Below are 15844 nucleotides of genomic sequence, written 5' to 3'. Positions count from 1 at the left end.
GAGATTATACTTTTACCTCACAATTCACCATGAAAACCTTATCTTTTAAGTTTTAACGATAGTGACATTGTTTTGGGATCACCATGGATGAAAACTCTAGGTTCCTTTATCCTAAATACTAAGAAAAAGTTTTTAACATTTTCTTACAAGAAAAAGAAAATAACACTCCAAGATGTTACACTGAAACCTAATTCAGTAACACTAAAAGATATATCGGATATTTCAAAAGTAATATCTCAAGAAGGTAAAAAAGTATTACAAAATATGCAAAATGAAATTGACAAAATCACTATTGACAAAAATGAAGAAGTTTCTCGACTTAAAAACCATAGTGAAAAATTATTGATGCAAATTAACATACTTAAGAAGGATAAGAAGTCATTAGAAAACAAGGTACAACAATTTATCGAGAAAGAAGTATCAAATGTACTAATTCAAGTTGATGACAAACAACAAATACCAATCTAGTGAATATGACAACTCAAGAAGACAAGTCAGTTGAAGAAACGACACACGTAGATGTTGCAGTTCAGACAATGAACATCCCAAGTGAATGTTCCATAACCATCTCAACAACATCTTTGCCAGAAGAAAATATAAAAATTGGCACATGCCTAGTAAGGAGAAATCAAACCAAAAAAGTTCCATATCAACATCCGAATCATGAGAACAGACGAATCAACCATGCTACGTATCGGTACCATTCAGACCAAAAACAACCAACTGATGTTCCATATAATAGTGATGTAACCTCAATCCAGTCTTATGCAGACAAGTCGTTACAAAATTCCAATGATCAGAATACTATACAAAAAAAAATCTGGGATGGTCTGATCCCTTTTCAATGCGACAATTCTGTTTGTCACTAGGAGGATCATATCAGCGTGTATCGACGAAGATGACAGTTCCAAGAGAGAAAGACTTTCATAGCCGAAAAAGAGATCAAGCCTTTTTTCATCGACAAGCTTTGAGGACAAAGCTCTTTGAGGAAGGAGGCAATGTGAATAAAATATATAAATAATATAAATATAATGTAAATGATAATAATCACAATTAATTATTAGTTAAGTAGTAATTAGGTTGAAGAGGCATGTCTAATAAGACATGACTCTTCATGAAGAGACACTTGCGTGGTATATAAGCAAGCCTCTCGTTCTCATTGTAAATCATCATTATCATTCTTATTCATTTTAATATAATATTTATATCCTTAATGGATAATTTGATATTCCAAGTCTTTTGGAGTAATTAATCTGTAGAAGGAACTTTGTTCGCTTCAGACCGACATTTAATTTTTAACCTAACTAAACCATGCAACGAAAAATGCGGGAACCATAAAAGTTAAAACCCTTTCTCGCCGAGTTGAGGGCTGAAAATCACCTCAGTCGCTTAAATCACAACTAATCAATGAGTTGCAAGTCAAAATCTTGTTGACCACGAGTCAAACTCGGTCAACGGGAGTTTGACTCACCCAGAGTTGAACCGTATCGTTTGAAGGAAGAGCAGAGTTTGACTCGCGATTAATCACGAGTGATCAGAGATTCATGTTTCACTGCTTTTAACTTGTGTCGCTAGGGAATACCTCCCGCAGCTACCCAAAAAAATCAACACATAACATGCATTACATATTAATGTAAAGAGCACACAAATTGAAACAAACAATATTTCAATTACTGACGAATGTCTAGCATAAGGACAGTCGATTGAAATCCATGAACGATCAATATTAATAATGAATAAAATAGATGATAAGGTCAATGATAGATACAATGCCATCTGACAGTATAGTTATATGCATTTACTAATCATAATGCTTGATGGGCATTGTCCTTTTGTTAGGTCATGTCCTTAAGTCAGAACGTGTCACTTCAATTATTATTATATTTGATGTTTACTTATATATTTATATTCAGTACACAAATATATATACACCATAAAAAAGATAATGTTTCTTTTTCAATATGTTAGCCTACAGCATGTATCAAAGTGTCTTCAGGAATGTTTCCGAAGGGTTAGGAAGTAGCTCATACTATCTGACTAACAAATGTAAAGAGATTCCTTAAAAGATAAACAATAGTAACATTGAGATTTCACTTCACTCTCCATGATGGGGAGAAGAGAGACAATATATCATATTCTACTGAAATTTCAAATGTCTGATATTCAGCATTTTTGACAGATTTGAAGAAAACAAAGAAAAACTATCCCACCCGGTAAAAGGGGTGATCACTCAAATAAAGACCAATGGTTAAGAAAGGATTGCATATATGCCTAGTATAAAAGCTCATCCTTAGCATCAGAACAATCAAGTTAACCATATATAATAGGAATGCCCTTTAAAACAGAAAAATATATTCAATCAGTTCAATTCTAAATGTAATACTTTTCAACTGGAGAAATCAGAAATGTTGATGTAATCAACATACCTTTTGCAAATAATCCTTGAAAGAGTCCCATGAGATTTCTGACAGTGCAGACCTCAAGCGATCTGACTTCAAATCATTTGCTTCAGCCAGCTTAGCAACTTCTTCAGTAAAAGCTTCGACATTGGTATTACTTGTTTGTGAACTATATAAATGTTGTGCCTCATACCAAATCATTAACTGGTTTAGAAATTCTAAAGCCTTGGCATGGTACCTGACTTATGGTACAAAAGATATAGTTAGGCAACCACTTTACCGTACAACTAGTTATGTATTGGTATCATTAAATGTATTATACTGCTAGCAACAGTACTTTAGACAATAAATTCTAGAAAGACCAAATCAACAAAGAATGGCAGTAGTCCTGCTTGTCTCATACCGACCTGAAAGAAGATGCAGTAAAATCAATAACTTTGACAAGAAGCAAGACAGGAGATCCTTGAGAAAATGAAACCGGATTATCGATGTTATATAATATTCCAATACGTGCCCTTTTGGTTCCATCCAACTGCATAAATTCAGTCGAAGACCAAATCCATAAAATGTTCCAGAAATAGAAAGTCAGGATTAAATTTGACTGCTACATCATGAAACTGTGCCAAATCCATAATTTGAAGTCGAACTTGTAAAGGACATGCTTACCAGATAGCGAAGTCCATGACGAAGAAATTTCAACCCTCTCTTTGAGGTAAGATCAACAGCAAGAAGATGGGTAACTGGCTTCATGTCATCTTCAGCTATATCAGGTAGACAATCACATACAAATAATCAGCCTCATGTGAATGCCCACTTTCCACTATGCAAAAATTCCCTCTTCAAAACCATCCAACATAATTTCAAAAAATATAACTATAGCTTACTTTCTGGAGAATGTAAATATTGAAGTTTCACCACCACTGAATCCCTCTTCAAAACTGATGTAGCAAGGGACACAAACTTCTGATGATCCTTTCCCTCTCGAATAATCTGCCCAAAGGATTAGAAATCCAACTGTTCAACTAACAAGCAGAAAATGTAAACATAAAACTAAATTTACAATCCAATTTGACACATAAATAAGATTAACTAAACTTTAACTCAGTTTCACACAAACTAACAATATCTAAACTTTAGCTTAGTTTGACATGAATCTTTCACATGCTCTGCTTACATGTGGATTGTATCTAGGATGACCACTCTCTGAAAGGAATTTTTCCAGAACATCCGTACGGGAATTAATATGTCCATAATACACCCCCTCCTGAAGTTTCATAAGATCCTCATTCATAGCCTGTAAGGCTGCATCTTGTGCCTATACCATGAAACACTAATCAGTTTAGGATATGTGTGCATGACATCAAGAGAACGACAACTTTATAAATTATAAGCCAACTTCATCCAAATACCAAAAAAGAAGTCAACATTAAGTACATTCCAAGTGTAATTGCCAAAAGATCGAGTTCTAAAGAACCTAATACTGCTATTCATGTTAACACAAAAAGGTATTTGACACTACAGTGAAATTTTCAACCAAAAACTACAATAAGTGGTGCAGACTGTGAAATGCATCTACCCCAAGTGGTTGCAAGGAAAATTGTTATCAGCATGCTGGGGTTCAAATCCCATGTTGTGACAAAACCTTGAGCTTCTGCAGTATGCAATATACCCTAGGTACCATCCTCGGAAAGAGGGGAAGTGCCCAGAAGGTTTACCCAGGATATATATTTCAAGTAAAAAGAAAAGTGGTGCAGAACTTCGAACATGGTCAATATGAAACTAGAGCACCTCCATAGACATGCCCCTTTCTAGCTTGATTTTCTTAGTGAATTATCAATATATCATATGTATGGATCTAACACAAAAGCTATATTACCTGGCTGGATCCATAAACAAGACCATTCATCAAGAGACAAGGTTGCATTCTAGACAATCCCAGCTTGTAGACAAAAAACGTGCTTTGATCAGCTCGTTCTTTGAATGTCAAATCATTTTTCATCTTCAGCAAGATCTCTTGTGGTGGAGAATTAGCTTTCGATCTGCTCAACAACACAAACATGTGATTTTATAAAACAAACTAGGCAGACAAGACTACGAAATTTATACAACCAGAAAAATACTTGATTAGTGTCTGTTCACATATACCAAAACTAAGAATACAAGCACGAAATACAACTTCTCCAGTGAAAAAGCATCTGTGTTTCAAAATGTGGAAATGATGAGACAATGCAGCAACCTCTTTCCTACTTGCATGCTTACTCTCCCTATCTGGGATTCTATTCTTGTATGTGAGCATTTTTAGTGCTGTTATGTGAGTATTTGAATTTCAAAATGTGGAAACAATGAGACATTGCAGCAATCTCCTTTATATTTGCATGCTTTCTCTCCCTCTTTAGGTTCATATTCTTGTATTTGTGTTGATGTGTATTCATATCAGGAAAATAACTATGAAAAATATAAAGCAAGATAATGGAGAAAATTGTACATGTTTTTAACATGCACAGAACTCAAATTCAAATTAGAACACAATAAACAACTAACCAAAGCAAACATTACTTCCTGATGTGCTAAGAAATAAAAAGCAGTGAAAAAGTTAACCAAAGTCAAGTTCAGTGAGAAAAATGCACACATTTTTGACATAAAGAAAAGTCAAGCCCATATATCCAATTTGAACACAAAACACAATAGACCAAACAAGGCCCTACTCACAATTCATTCTAGTATATCTATGGGAGCAGAAGGCATTTATGATGTACCACTGTTCTAATTTAAACAACATTATCTAGGGTAATCAAGATGAAAAAAATGCGACAAATATATAGGGGGATTGGCTCATACAGAACATTGAACCAAATCTTTGAATAAAAAACATATTAAAAAGATAATTTCAAAAAAACCTTATTAATAAGTAAACAGAAGCAAATGATAGTTTTCTGGCTCTACTGCTTTCAGTTACAATGCTTGTGATGTTCAAGAAAGGAGAAGAATGCCATTGTTAGAATAGAAATGTGATTCAATTTGTTTGAATCATTTCATATATATGATGAGTGAAGAAATCATATTTTATTGTTCGAAAGGGACACCAAAAACAGAGGATATGTAAAAGAAATAACTGACTAATTACAATTTACATGAATGGCCTAACATAAAAAGCAATAGCATCCTCTAGATAGATATTGTCCAAAGAATGCTATGCATCCATTGGTATTCTGAACTAGAAAATAGTAAAGTACAAAACCATCAGCCCACCACTTAGGTCACAGATTTTAATATGGCTGAATCCCCCAGGCTCACCAGCTGCTATAGTGGTTGGCAGTTGAACCGTCCTCCACCCAGATAATCCAGGGAAAAGGAGGGTATCCGTTGAGGTTTTCCATGGAAAAAAACTGAGGATCACATGGGTTTTCAGTCAGGAATATTTAGCTCTTGCCATTTGAAATTTGGTCAGGAATCAAAGCAATCAGAACAACCTACAACATTAGTCATATCTATTTGAACAACTAGAAGCATTGGAATGAGAGTATTATCTCATTAAATCAACGTTTGATAATGTCCACATCCAAATACTTTGAATTTGCAACAAACAAAGGGGGGTAACTCCCAAATGGATTATAGAGGATTCCATGTAAAACACAAAACATAATTAGTTTTAAGAATGTTGAAAATGTAGCGAGGTGTCTTTTGGCTTTTGCCTTAGCCAATGAAGACCTCGACTTGTCTTTCTCTAGCATGAGTGTGAGCTCATGAGATAGACTTCAGTTACGATGAGTTTATTTCTAGTTTACTAGAATGATCATCTAGAATGCATGCGTAGAGTTGGAGCTTTAGTTACATGGAGTCCTCTTTAGTTTGACTACAGAATGAGTTCAGTTAGAACGAGTTAGTCTTCAATGTGGATTGGAGAGAGAACAAGTTAAGACTCCAAGTGTTGATTGGAGAGAGAACTAGTAGAACTCTCATTTAACTCGCAATCACAGCTCGACTTTTAAAATTGAACTGGGCCTTCCTTGCATACTCGAATTGGGTCAATAAAGAGGAGGATGAAGGCACAGGATCATAACAAGTTTGTGAGATCATCTTAGATTGTGGAGTGCATATTCTTGAGGAGAAAGTGCGCACAAGATTTAGGAGGCATGTACGCTAAAGAATAGGAGTAGATTTGCGCTAGAAAAAAGAAGGCCTAGTGCGCAAGGAAATAGGAGCAAGGATCAAGGATTCTCAAGGCAAGTTTGGGCTATTCTGCAGGAGAACAAGTGTGTTCTCATAGACAAATTGGCAGCCACAAAAGGTGGTGTGACTTGTAATAGATTCAATTGCTCAAGAACTATCAATAAAATACCACAATAAAAAAAGTAGGTTTTCCCTTTTGGGTTTCCTGAGTAAACAAGTGCAAAATTTTGTGTGATTGTGCTTTTACCTCTCTATTATTTTCCGCCTACGCAACAGTATGTCGGACTAGAAAGTGACCGATGCATGGGTCAAACCCAAAGGCCAGATCAAGAACCCATATGGAAACCATGGGTAGTCCTGTGAATATCTTGCTCTTTGACTCTAATCAAGTGATGCTCCAATTGAAGATCAAACTTCAAGGAATGCAATGCTCCTTGACGCTCATCCATCCACTCATCGATCTCGGTTAAGCGAGGCCCATTGGTATGCCTGATGTCCCAATCAATCTGTCTCCCCGGAAGAAATGCTCTGAGATCCCACTATGCATCACCATACACCCCTACGTAAAACCATGCATCACCGTACTCCTCTACATACCCTTGCACACCATGGCATATCCCTGTACCCCACTGGCTATCCCTATTTGTTGTTGACGCACCTTGTACCGTCTGGAATACCGCATGTGGAAATTTATCTACCATCCTGCTAGTGGACCCACCATGATGTGAGTCATATCTCCTCTATCCTAGTAGACCTGAGTGGCATGACTCCTCACATGCTAATGGGGATGTCACTGTTATGCAGATCCTCGGTGGCTCATGTGCCCAATACATCAATGGAAGAACATCATCCCCATATACCGGTTTTTCTGGTGGCATACAAATGGCATCCCATCTGAATAACTCCTGTCGGGGCATGTTGACCACCCTGCAACTGCACACATGAACAATGCGCCAAGACATCCCCCGAAGTATACACACTCCTGCATCAAACCAACTCGCCACTAGCGTTGACGATAACTCTGATGGAAGTGCGAAGGAACATGAATGCTTGGTCATTGGGTCAATGCCATAGTCATCCTTCATACCTGGTAAATGATTGAAAACCCCACCTAGATCCCAATGCCAACTAGGGTCTCCAATATCCACTCCACTCGTGTCAACTGAACCTGGATCCCAGATGGATGTATCCTCATCTGAAATATATCTATATCTACATCTTGTGGGTGTATAATCAGAAACCTCTAGAACATGCCTCTCTGCAAGTGTTAGTTCATTTGGGTGCTCCTCGTGCTCCATTATCACAAGAGGCTCCTCTATCAAATCATGAGTGTCCCTAACATCCTCTTGTGTGATGGTTGCCATAGAAGAATGTACACAATTCAACTCCATACAAAGTTGGTCAACCTGCAACTCTAATTCTTGAAGGGCCATCTGAGTGATCTTCAAGGACTCCTGGGAAATATCAAGCTTATAAGTAAGCCAATCAACTTCCTCCTTTCTCTACTAGTGCATCATGATATATCTCAATAAGCATGAGTAGGTGATCTCTATCTAAAAGGAGGTATAGGTAGTTAGATTTCATCTCTACCAATGCCTTCCTGAGAGTCTGAAAATCTGCAAGTGAAGGCTCTCCTCCTAAACTGTCATGTGCCATTTCACTTCTCCAACAATAATCTGTCACCAATACCAGTGCATCATCGTATTGCCTCGTGGCTGCCCTAATCTTGTTTGTGTCCATCTTCAACTAGTTTTCCAAGTTATAGGCATAAGTAAACTTGTGAGCAATATTTACCTCATCAACTGATAAGACTGAGTTTGCACCGTCGACCATTTGTGTGTTATCATCTTTCCACACCTCTTGCGACATTAACTGTTGTGGCCTCATGATTTTCTTTGTACTCGTCATCTAACTCAACAATCTCGCTAAGTGACGACAAGCATTTTGTAGAAATTTCTGATTACCTTTCATCCCAAACTTGCGTTCCAAATTGTTGTGGTGAACCTATGATAGCTTCATTTTCAACAGGTGTCACTTTTCTCAATTCGCCCTGGAAAGTTTGTTTATGGTTTTCATCTTCAATCCTTGTTTCCTGGTCCTTGACTACTTTTTCATCTTTGGATTTGCTATTCCTTTTCCTATTTACTGCATTTGATGACACCCATGCTTCCATGTCCTCTATCACCTTTGCAAAGGTTTTGTTATAATTTTCAAATTGTTTGGCAAATAATTCTTCTTGACTTAGAAGCATTGTTCCCTTGTTATAATCTGCCCTTTGAACCCAACAACTGTATCTTGACACCTTCAAAATAAAGTCCTCGAACTTGGCTTTTCAAAGATAACCCATGGCTGAGCCAAGATCAATGCTCTGATACCACTGTAAGATACCAAACTGTAACACTGCTAGTTTTTTTCTTTTTTTTTTCTTTTCTCTCTGAGTTTTGGTTCGAGTTTTCAGTGATGAATTCTTCAAACATGTTATCTACACTCTTCTATAGGTGTTCACTGTAAATTTTTTAACTTCTGGGCATTGCATCCAATGACTAACATGAACCAACAGACTTCTCAAATCACAAATATACTCCTTATAGCAACTCAGAAATAATTACACAGTTGATACAATAATAATATAATCCACAAACAGCCTTCTCACATTCAAGATCTGAGTATATAGTGAATTAGACAGAAGTAAGAACCTGATAAGTAGTGGCAGCAAACAGTAGGCAGCACATAAATAGATATCAGCCCTCTTTGAATAATATACCAGCTTTGTTTGGAAGACCAAGATAATGCCCAGGTACAGGAAATCAAACCAGAACTCCCAGGTATAGAGACACACTTAACCAGCAGCTGATAGATGGGTATAACTAGCAGATTTGGTCACCATAAAGAGTCCACAGCCTGTCCAAATCACCAGCAGAGGCTCTCATCCCAATGCAGCTCCAAATAGACACAAAATCAAACACCTCTAGAGACAATATGCAGCCCCAACACACAACAGCTTTGTGACACCCAAATAGCGGCTAGACTTGCTCATGTAGACAGCACAACGGCCCAGAAAATGGCAGCAGAATGTTCCCAGCTGGAACAGAACTTGTCTTGCAGAAAATGGGAGGGGATTCAACTTATTTATGCTTAAGGTGTTGTTTCAGGCTGATTACTTGGAGAAACGCGTTAGTGTAATAGCTTGTTGGAATCGGGGTGTGTTGATCTACAGGGCAGAATGATAAAAATGGGCTTTGAGTGGCCAGTGTGACCACAGAGGTGAATTAAGCATTTTCCAGTATTAAAAGTGACTTTAATTAGTTTATAAAAGTCACTTTATTAAATAAAGAAAAGAAAAGTGCTTTTAAATATTTAATTGGAGGGAAAAGGTAAGTGAGTTATAAAAAAACAAAAAGAAAAGAAAAAAGGGGAAGGTGAAAAGACAACCCTAAACTCATTAAATAAGGAAAATGAGGAGACTCTCCTCATTCATGCATTGTGTGAGTTTGAAGAGAGAGCTCTTGGAGAGAGTTTGAAGAGAAAGCTGAGGGCTTTGGAACCCTAGCTGCCATAGCAGACTCCCTAGTCCGGATGTGAGAGTGAAGTCGTTCAGATCTCACCATTGAGCTTCAATGGAGAATAAGATTTTCGAGAAATAAAGAGGTATACTTCTGTTCCGGTTGATTTTATGGTCTCATTAGTTATTTTCCATCTCATTGTGACAGGCTGGGAGATACCAATGAAGATATCAGGTGCCAAGCCATTGCTGGGGTCAATTTGATAGTCAAATCTCATACAACCAAAGGAAATCGAATGTCTGGTGCCCTAAGACAAGTTTTGGAGCTTGAATAGACCCCAAATCTTTCATTTCCTTTCTGGTCGAAGTTCTGTAGTTGAGAAACAAATTTTAATGAAGAGAAGGGAGGTTGAAATAAAATGTCTATTATTAACGTCATTTTACGAAAATCATCAAAATGCAACAGAACCAAGAGCAAACAATGCAGAATTGATCTCGATGATGAAATATGGTAAGTGATTCCAGTCGGACCCATAAAACTCCTCTACAACCCTTTGGGCCCACCAATGGAGTAATCTTGCTCCTATGACCAGGTTGGCACAAGCTCTGGGAAACCATCCTAACCACCTCACCTAGTAATCCAAAATTTGGGGACATTACACTGGATTAGGAAATTGTTTGTGGGACTTTTCAGGCAGGGAATGGAACTTATTGTGATACCCTGTGACAATCAAAGTTGCATTAAGCTATCTGAGAATCCAATGTTTCATGATCACTCAAAGCATATGGATACAAGGTATCATTATCTTAGAGACTGTGTACAGAAAGGGATAGTAAAGCTACCATACATTTTAACAAAGTAGTGAACAACAGATATCTTCACCAAGGCATTGGCAAGGGGCAGTTTCATCTATTTCAGAGATAAGTTAGAAGTTATATAGAATCCCTTCCTCATTAAGAGGGAGTGTTGAAAATGTAGCGAGTGACGGTCTTCTGGCTTGTGCCTTAGCCAGTGAAGACCTCGATTTGTCTTTCTTTAGCACGAGTGTGAGCTCATGAGATAGACATCAATGACGATGAGTTTATTTCCAAATTACTGGAATGATCATCTAGATTGCATGCATAGAGTTGGAGTTGTTGTTACGTGGAGTCTTCTTCATTTTGACTACAGAACAAGTTCAATTAGAATGAGTCAGCTTTCACTATTGATTGGAGAGGGAACGAATTAAGACTCCAAGTGTTGATTGGAGAGAGAACCAGTAGAACTCTCAATTAACTCGCAATCGTAACTCGACTTCTGAAATTGAACCAAGCCTTCCTTGCAAAGCTCAAATTGGGTCTAAAAAGAGGAGGACGAAGGCACGCGATCATAACAAATTTGTGAGATCATCTTTGATTGTGGAGTACGTATTATTGAGGAGCAAGTGCACACAAGATTTAGGAGGCCTGTACACTAAAGAATAGGAGCAGATTTGCGCTAGGAAACAGGGCCTCTTGTGCACTAGGAAATAGGAGGCCTAGTGTGCAAGGAAATAGGATCAGGGATCAGGGATTCTCAAGGCAAGTCCGGGCTATTCAGCAGGAGAACACGTGTGTTCTCAGAATGGATTGCTAGCTGCAGAAGGCAGAGTGAATTGTAATAGATCCAATTGCTCAAGAACTATCATAAAATACCACAACAAAGAAATCAGGTTTTCCCTTTTGAGTTTCCTGGGTAAACAAGGGTGTCAAATTGTGTGATTGTGGTTTTATCTCTCGATTATTTTCCGCTGCTTATAAATTGTTAAGAAACTCTGTATCTTGGTGAATGTAAATTTGGTTTCAGTTTTCAGTTGCCTTGTTTTCAGTAATTCATCTAAGTAGTTGTAGAGTTTGAAGAAAAAATTAACAAAGAAAGTGTGTGTTGAGAGGGTGACAACAGAAAATGGAAGACATGATAATAGAATGGGATAAAAACAAATATGTGAAAAAATTGAGTAAAGAATAAATGCACAAGGGAAATGACAAGAAGATAAATAGGAAAAGGCATGTCTCAAGGAATATAAATATTTAGTTTAGAATGCAAAAGAATGTCCCCACAATACAAAAATAAAACAGTAAGCCTTGAAATACATGTCCCAATGGCATATGGTAAGTCTTTAATATTAGTCATCTGATAAAAGTTTTCAAACATAACTTACAGGGAACGTCATCCCTCTACATTTCTGGGCCAGAAACGTAGAAATGTGTTTCAAAATGTCCAGGAGCATTTTGGGAAAGTTTTGGGATTTGGTAACCTGCCCTGAAACGCCAGACCACGTTTTAAAAATCTTTCAGCCCAATCAGGGTGTATTTCAGGCCCACAAAAGTGCTTCAAAGTTCAAACATGCTTGGGACCTACAACAAGCACACAAATGCCTAATGACAGGAAAATAATGATTAATAACCTTAAAATCGTTCTAATTTCTTAAACATTTTATTAAAATTTGCAAGATAAAGTGCTATTTAAAATAATATCTATTTTTTGAAATACTTATATTTTTGTATTTTTTAGCTGATGTTTCAGAATTTCCAAACTTTACCAGGGGTCATGCTTCTACAGCATACCTGTTTTGGAATTTCATACACTTTCACATGTTACATGCAACTCAGACTCAAACATCAGTTGATTTCAGATGTCTCATCAAAGCACCAATAATCATGTCTGTGCAATGAGCATTATCGACATGGATTGATGTATACACAATCCATGATTAACAAGTTTTTTAAATGAATCCCCAGACACAATGCCTTCATCAAGAAACCTGAGCCCGTCACTTTATTAGTATTTATGCAAGACAAAAGAGTTCCTGCATGGCTGATGCGCACACGCTATTCTAGAAGCGAGCATGCAAGATGATAGTCAGTCAAAATACGTTAACTCATCATTCACCTCTGGTTAGCTGCAGTCTGGATAAAGAAACTTATTTTTAATTTGTTATAGACTGAGAAAGAAATGTCAATACGCATATGTTGTGAAAAGTTTCCCTCCTTGATTACAATGCAACTTTATTTACAAGAAGGAAAGTCTAATCACTTTCAACCTATGTCACAAGGTTCACCAAACATCAACCTTGAGGTACAAAATTCAGTGAACCTAAGAAACTGTTTCAGGTTCAGTGAACCTCATGGTCATTGACCAAGTTCATGGCTCAAGTTGATAACCTCATGTCACAGCTCAAGCTTCTAATCTTTCCTTGCAGTTTCCAGGTCCATGATAACATATCTTATGTTTATTGATGTTAATTCCTTTTTATTTTATGTTATATTCCATTTTAAAGTTCATATAGGTAAAAGTCATTAAAAAATTGGAACTCGAACTGAAGCTAATCATTGTCAAACCCAAACTCAGCATTGTGCAATTACGTATACTTTCCATGCATATTAAATTGAGTCTTCAGCTAAATTGGATATGGTGCATACAAGGCATGCATACATACCCCAGAAAGAGCACAATGTAACAATTGCAAGGATGACAAAATAGCGAGCAAATATTATTGTGAACGCTGGTGCAGTATGTATATACTTACTTTAAAGCTTCTACAAAAGCATCTTCAACATAACTTGTTTCAACTACCTCATCATCGTCCGCCTTAGAAACAACCCAATGATTGTTCAGCTGCCATAACATTTTGCACATGAAAAGCAAGAGTCAGTAGAGCATCTTCTAGGCAGACAACATTCTCAGCCATTCCCATGGAAAAGCTGTACTTAATAAAGACAACAATGCAAGTGTAACACTCAGATATTTCTCATTTGAGCTGATGTCAGAAACAACAGGATTTATCAGTAAATCAGGGAAGACAGTTGCAACTTACAACTATATAAATAAACTACTAACCAGTAAAAATTGATAGAAACAAAAACAGGAATTATCAGTAAATAAGTTAGGATTGCTTTGCAATGATAGGGTGTACATGCCATACAGCAGCCAAAGAAAAGGCCTTCCAAGGGCAATCAACAAAAGAGAGTGAAGGCCTTCTAATAAACACATAGGTTTAGGGTTACTAATGGAATTTTATGGCTGAAAATGATGCATAAACAGCAAATAAGGATGACATCAGCCCTAGAAAGGTATAACTTTGCACAACGCCAGATTTTGTTTTTATGTGATTTCTTGATGCAATTCCTAATTTATAAAACATAAACATCAACGCAAATTCACTTTTTTATGCAGAATTTTACACTAAAACATGAGCTGCTAACCCTAGACATCTAGGAAAAGGATGAAGGAGAAAAATTTAATTAATTTAAGAATGGCCAACACAACTTGAGGTTAGTTCCTTAACCTAAATGGGCTTAATTAAGTCTTCGAGGGCTAAAATTTCATGAAGAGGTTTTGATGGAGTAAGGAGGGATGACCAGGGCATCCACTTTTAAAACCTTACATATTTTCCTTGTGAGGGGAGAAATTAAACATAAGCAATGCACAATTAGAGTTTCATTATAGGCTTCAAGAAACAAATTTGCATAGTGTAATGGAGCAGATTTCAACATAGATTTAGCCTTCAGTCATGGCACAAAGTAGAAATCCCATTAGCACAAATACAATATGCAAAATACTGAAGATAAACCATGAAACTTACAAAATTCTCAAACAAACACTTACTTAAATCCCCGGAAAACACCTTGACAAAAAAAGTCCATCTCCAAAAGGAAATCATGCCATAGAAAGATCACATCTTGCCCAAGTAGTGAAAAAGGACCTACTTGCAGTCTTTGCTAGTGAAGAGTGACAAAATGTGTGATGGTGAAATGAAATAATGGGAGCGTCTATTTATATGAGGCTTATCACTCTTATTTTTACAAAAATACAAGTAAAATCCATGTTACAAGATTACTATGAGTGTTCAACAAGTGTGAGGTTACAAGCCAACCTCATAATAGCCCACACGTGTGATATAAAGCCGCCTCTATTATAACATCATCTTCCAAATGAGCTCAGAATGCCACAAGCAAGTGACCAGTAGGCTAATGATTGCTCCATATTGCAAACAATAGCTCTATGTCTATGGATATGCCTCTAAAGTGTCTCCAAATCAAGACATCATCACCAAAATGCCCTACGTCACCCACTAACGGTCAAGGGGGTGACGTGGCACCAACATGCCCAAGTGTTGGGGTCAAATTGTGATGTGCAAGCCTTCCCTTGTCATCCCAAGGATAAGCATCATCATCCAGGCTCTAGAACAAACAACACTCAATGTCAACCCAGGGGCGCCATGGGTCCAACTAGGCACATCATCAATATCTCCAACACCAAGTTTCACAGACTCAACATTTCAACATCTGGGGGTACTTCAAAGTGTCAAAATCATGTGGAACCATCACATATCCCAATGCTCTACTTTGGGTGGGCAATGTCGCATCAACAAGGTCATATCTACTATCTGGGATGTGTAAAAAATCCTTTGTAATGTTGCTGACGAGGATAAGCATCTCTCACAAGTCCTTTGTTGTTGTAATGATACCACCTGACAAAACCTTACTCAAAATCGAGTGAAATCACCAATCATTAGGGACAATAACCATAAATACATCAAAGTGGACCATACCTAATGTTAGGGGCATAGTAATACTTCACACATCTCACCTTCAATGTCTAACAAGATCAAGTCCCATAAACACATAACCTCCCTGTGTTAGGGATGGTTAGATGGATAGCCCTATTAAGTGTTTCCAACCCCCCAAGAGTAGTGACATGTCCCAAGTTATCCCATCAATCCATAGGTGTGTGTGAAAAAGTTAGTTTTGG

General features: G+C 37.3%; 1 protein-coding gene across 1 annotated transcript in view; it reads right to left on the bottom strand.

Moving 5' to 3' along the window:
• Nucleotides 1-15844, bottom strand: part of EBS1 (EMS-MUTAGENIZED BRI1 SUPPRESSOR 1) — a 446396-nt gene that overhangs the window by 286636 nt on the left and 143916 nt on the right. Inside the window, exons 14-20 of the mRNA XM_089394973.1 lie at nucleotides 13620-13708; nucleotides 4276-4438; nucleotides 3574-3714; nucleotides 3284-3389; nucleotides 3066-3160; nucleotides 2807-2931; nucleotides 2427-2637 (exon numbers count right to left, since the gene is read on the bottom strand). Coding sequence (XP_089251099.1) covers nucleotides 2427-2637; nucleotides 2807-2931; nucleotides 3066-3160; nucleotides 3284-3389; nucleotides 3574-3714; nucleotides 4276-4438; nucleotides 13620-13708 — 930 coding nt within the window. The remainder of the gene's footprint in view (nucleotides 1-2426; nucleotides 2638-2806; nucleotides 2932-3065; nucleotides 3161-3283; nucleotides 3390-3573; nucleotides 3715-4275; nucleotides 4439-13619; nucleotides 13709-15844) is intronic.

The sequence above is a fragment of the Pinus tabuliformis genome, chromosome 1_2 (genome assembly GCF_031772625.1).
Source record: "Pinus tabuliformis cultivar Carrire ecotype Pingquan chromosome 1_2, CPIR1, whole genome shotgun sequence".
NCBI lineage: Eukaryota > Viridiplantae > Streptophyta > Pinopsida > Pinales > Pinaceae > Pinus > Pinus tabuliformis.
Note: the sequence above shows the minus strand (reverse complement) of the source record. Positions and strands in the feature narration are given on the sequence as shown.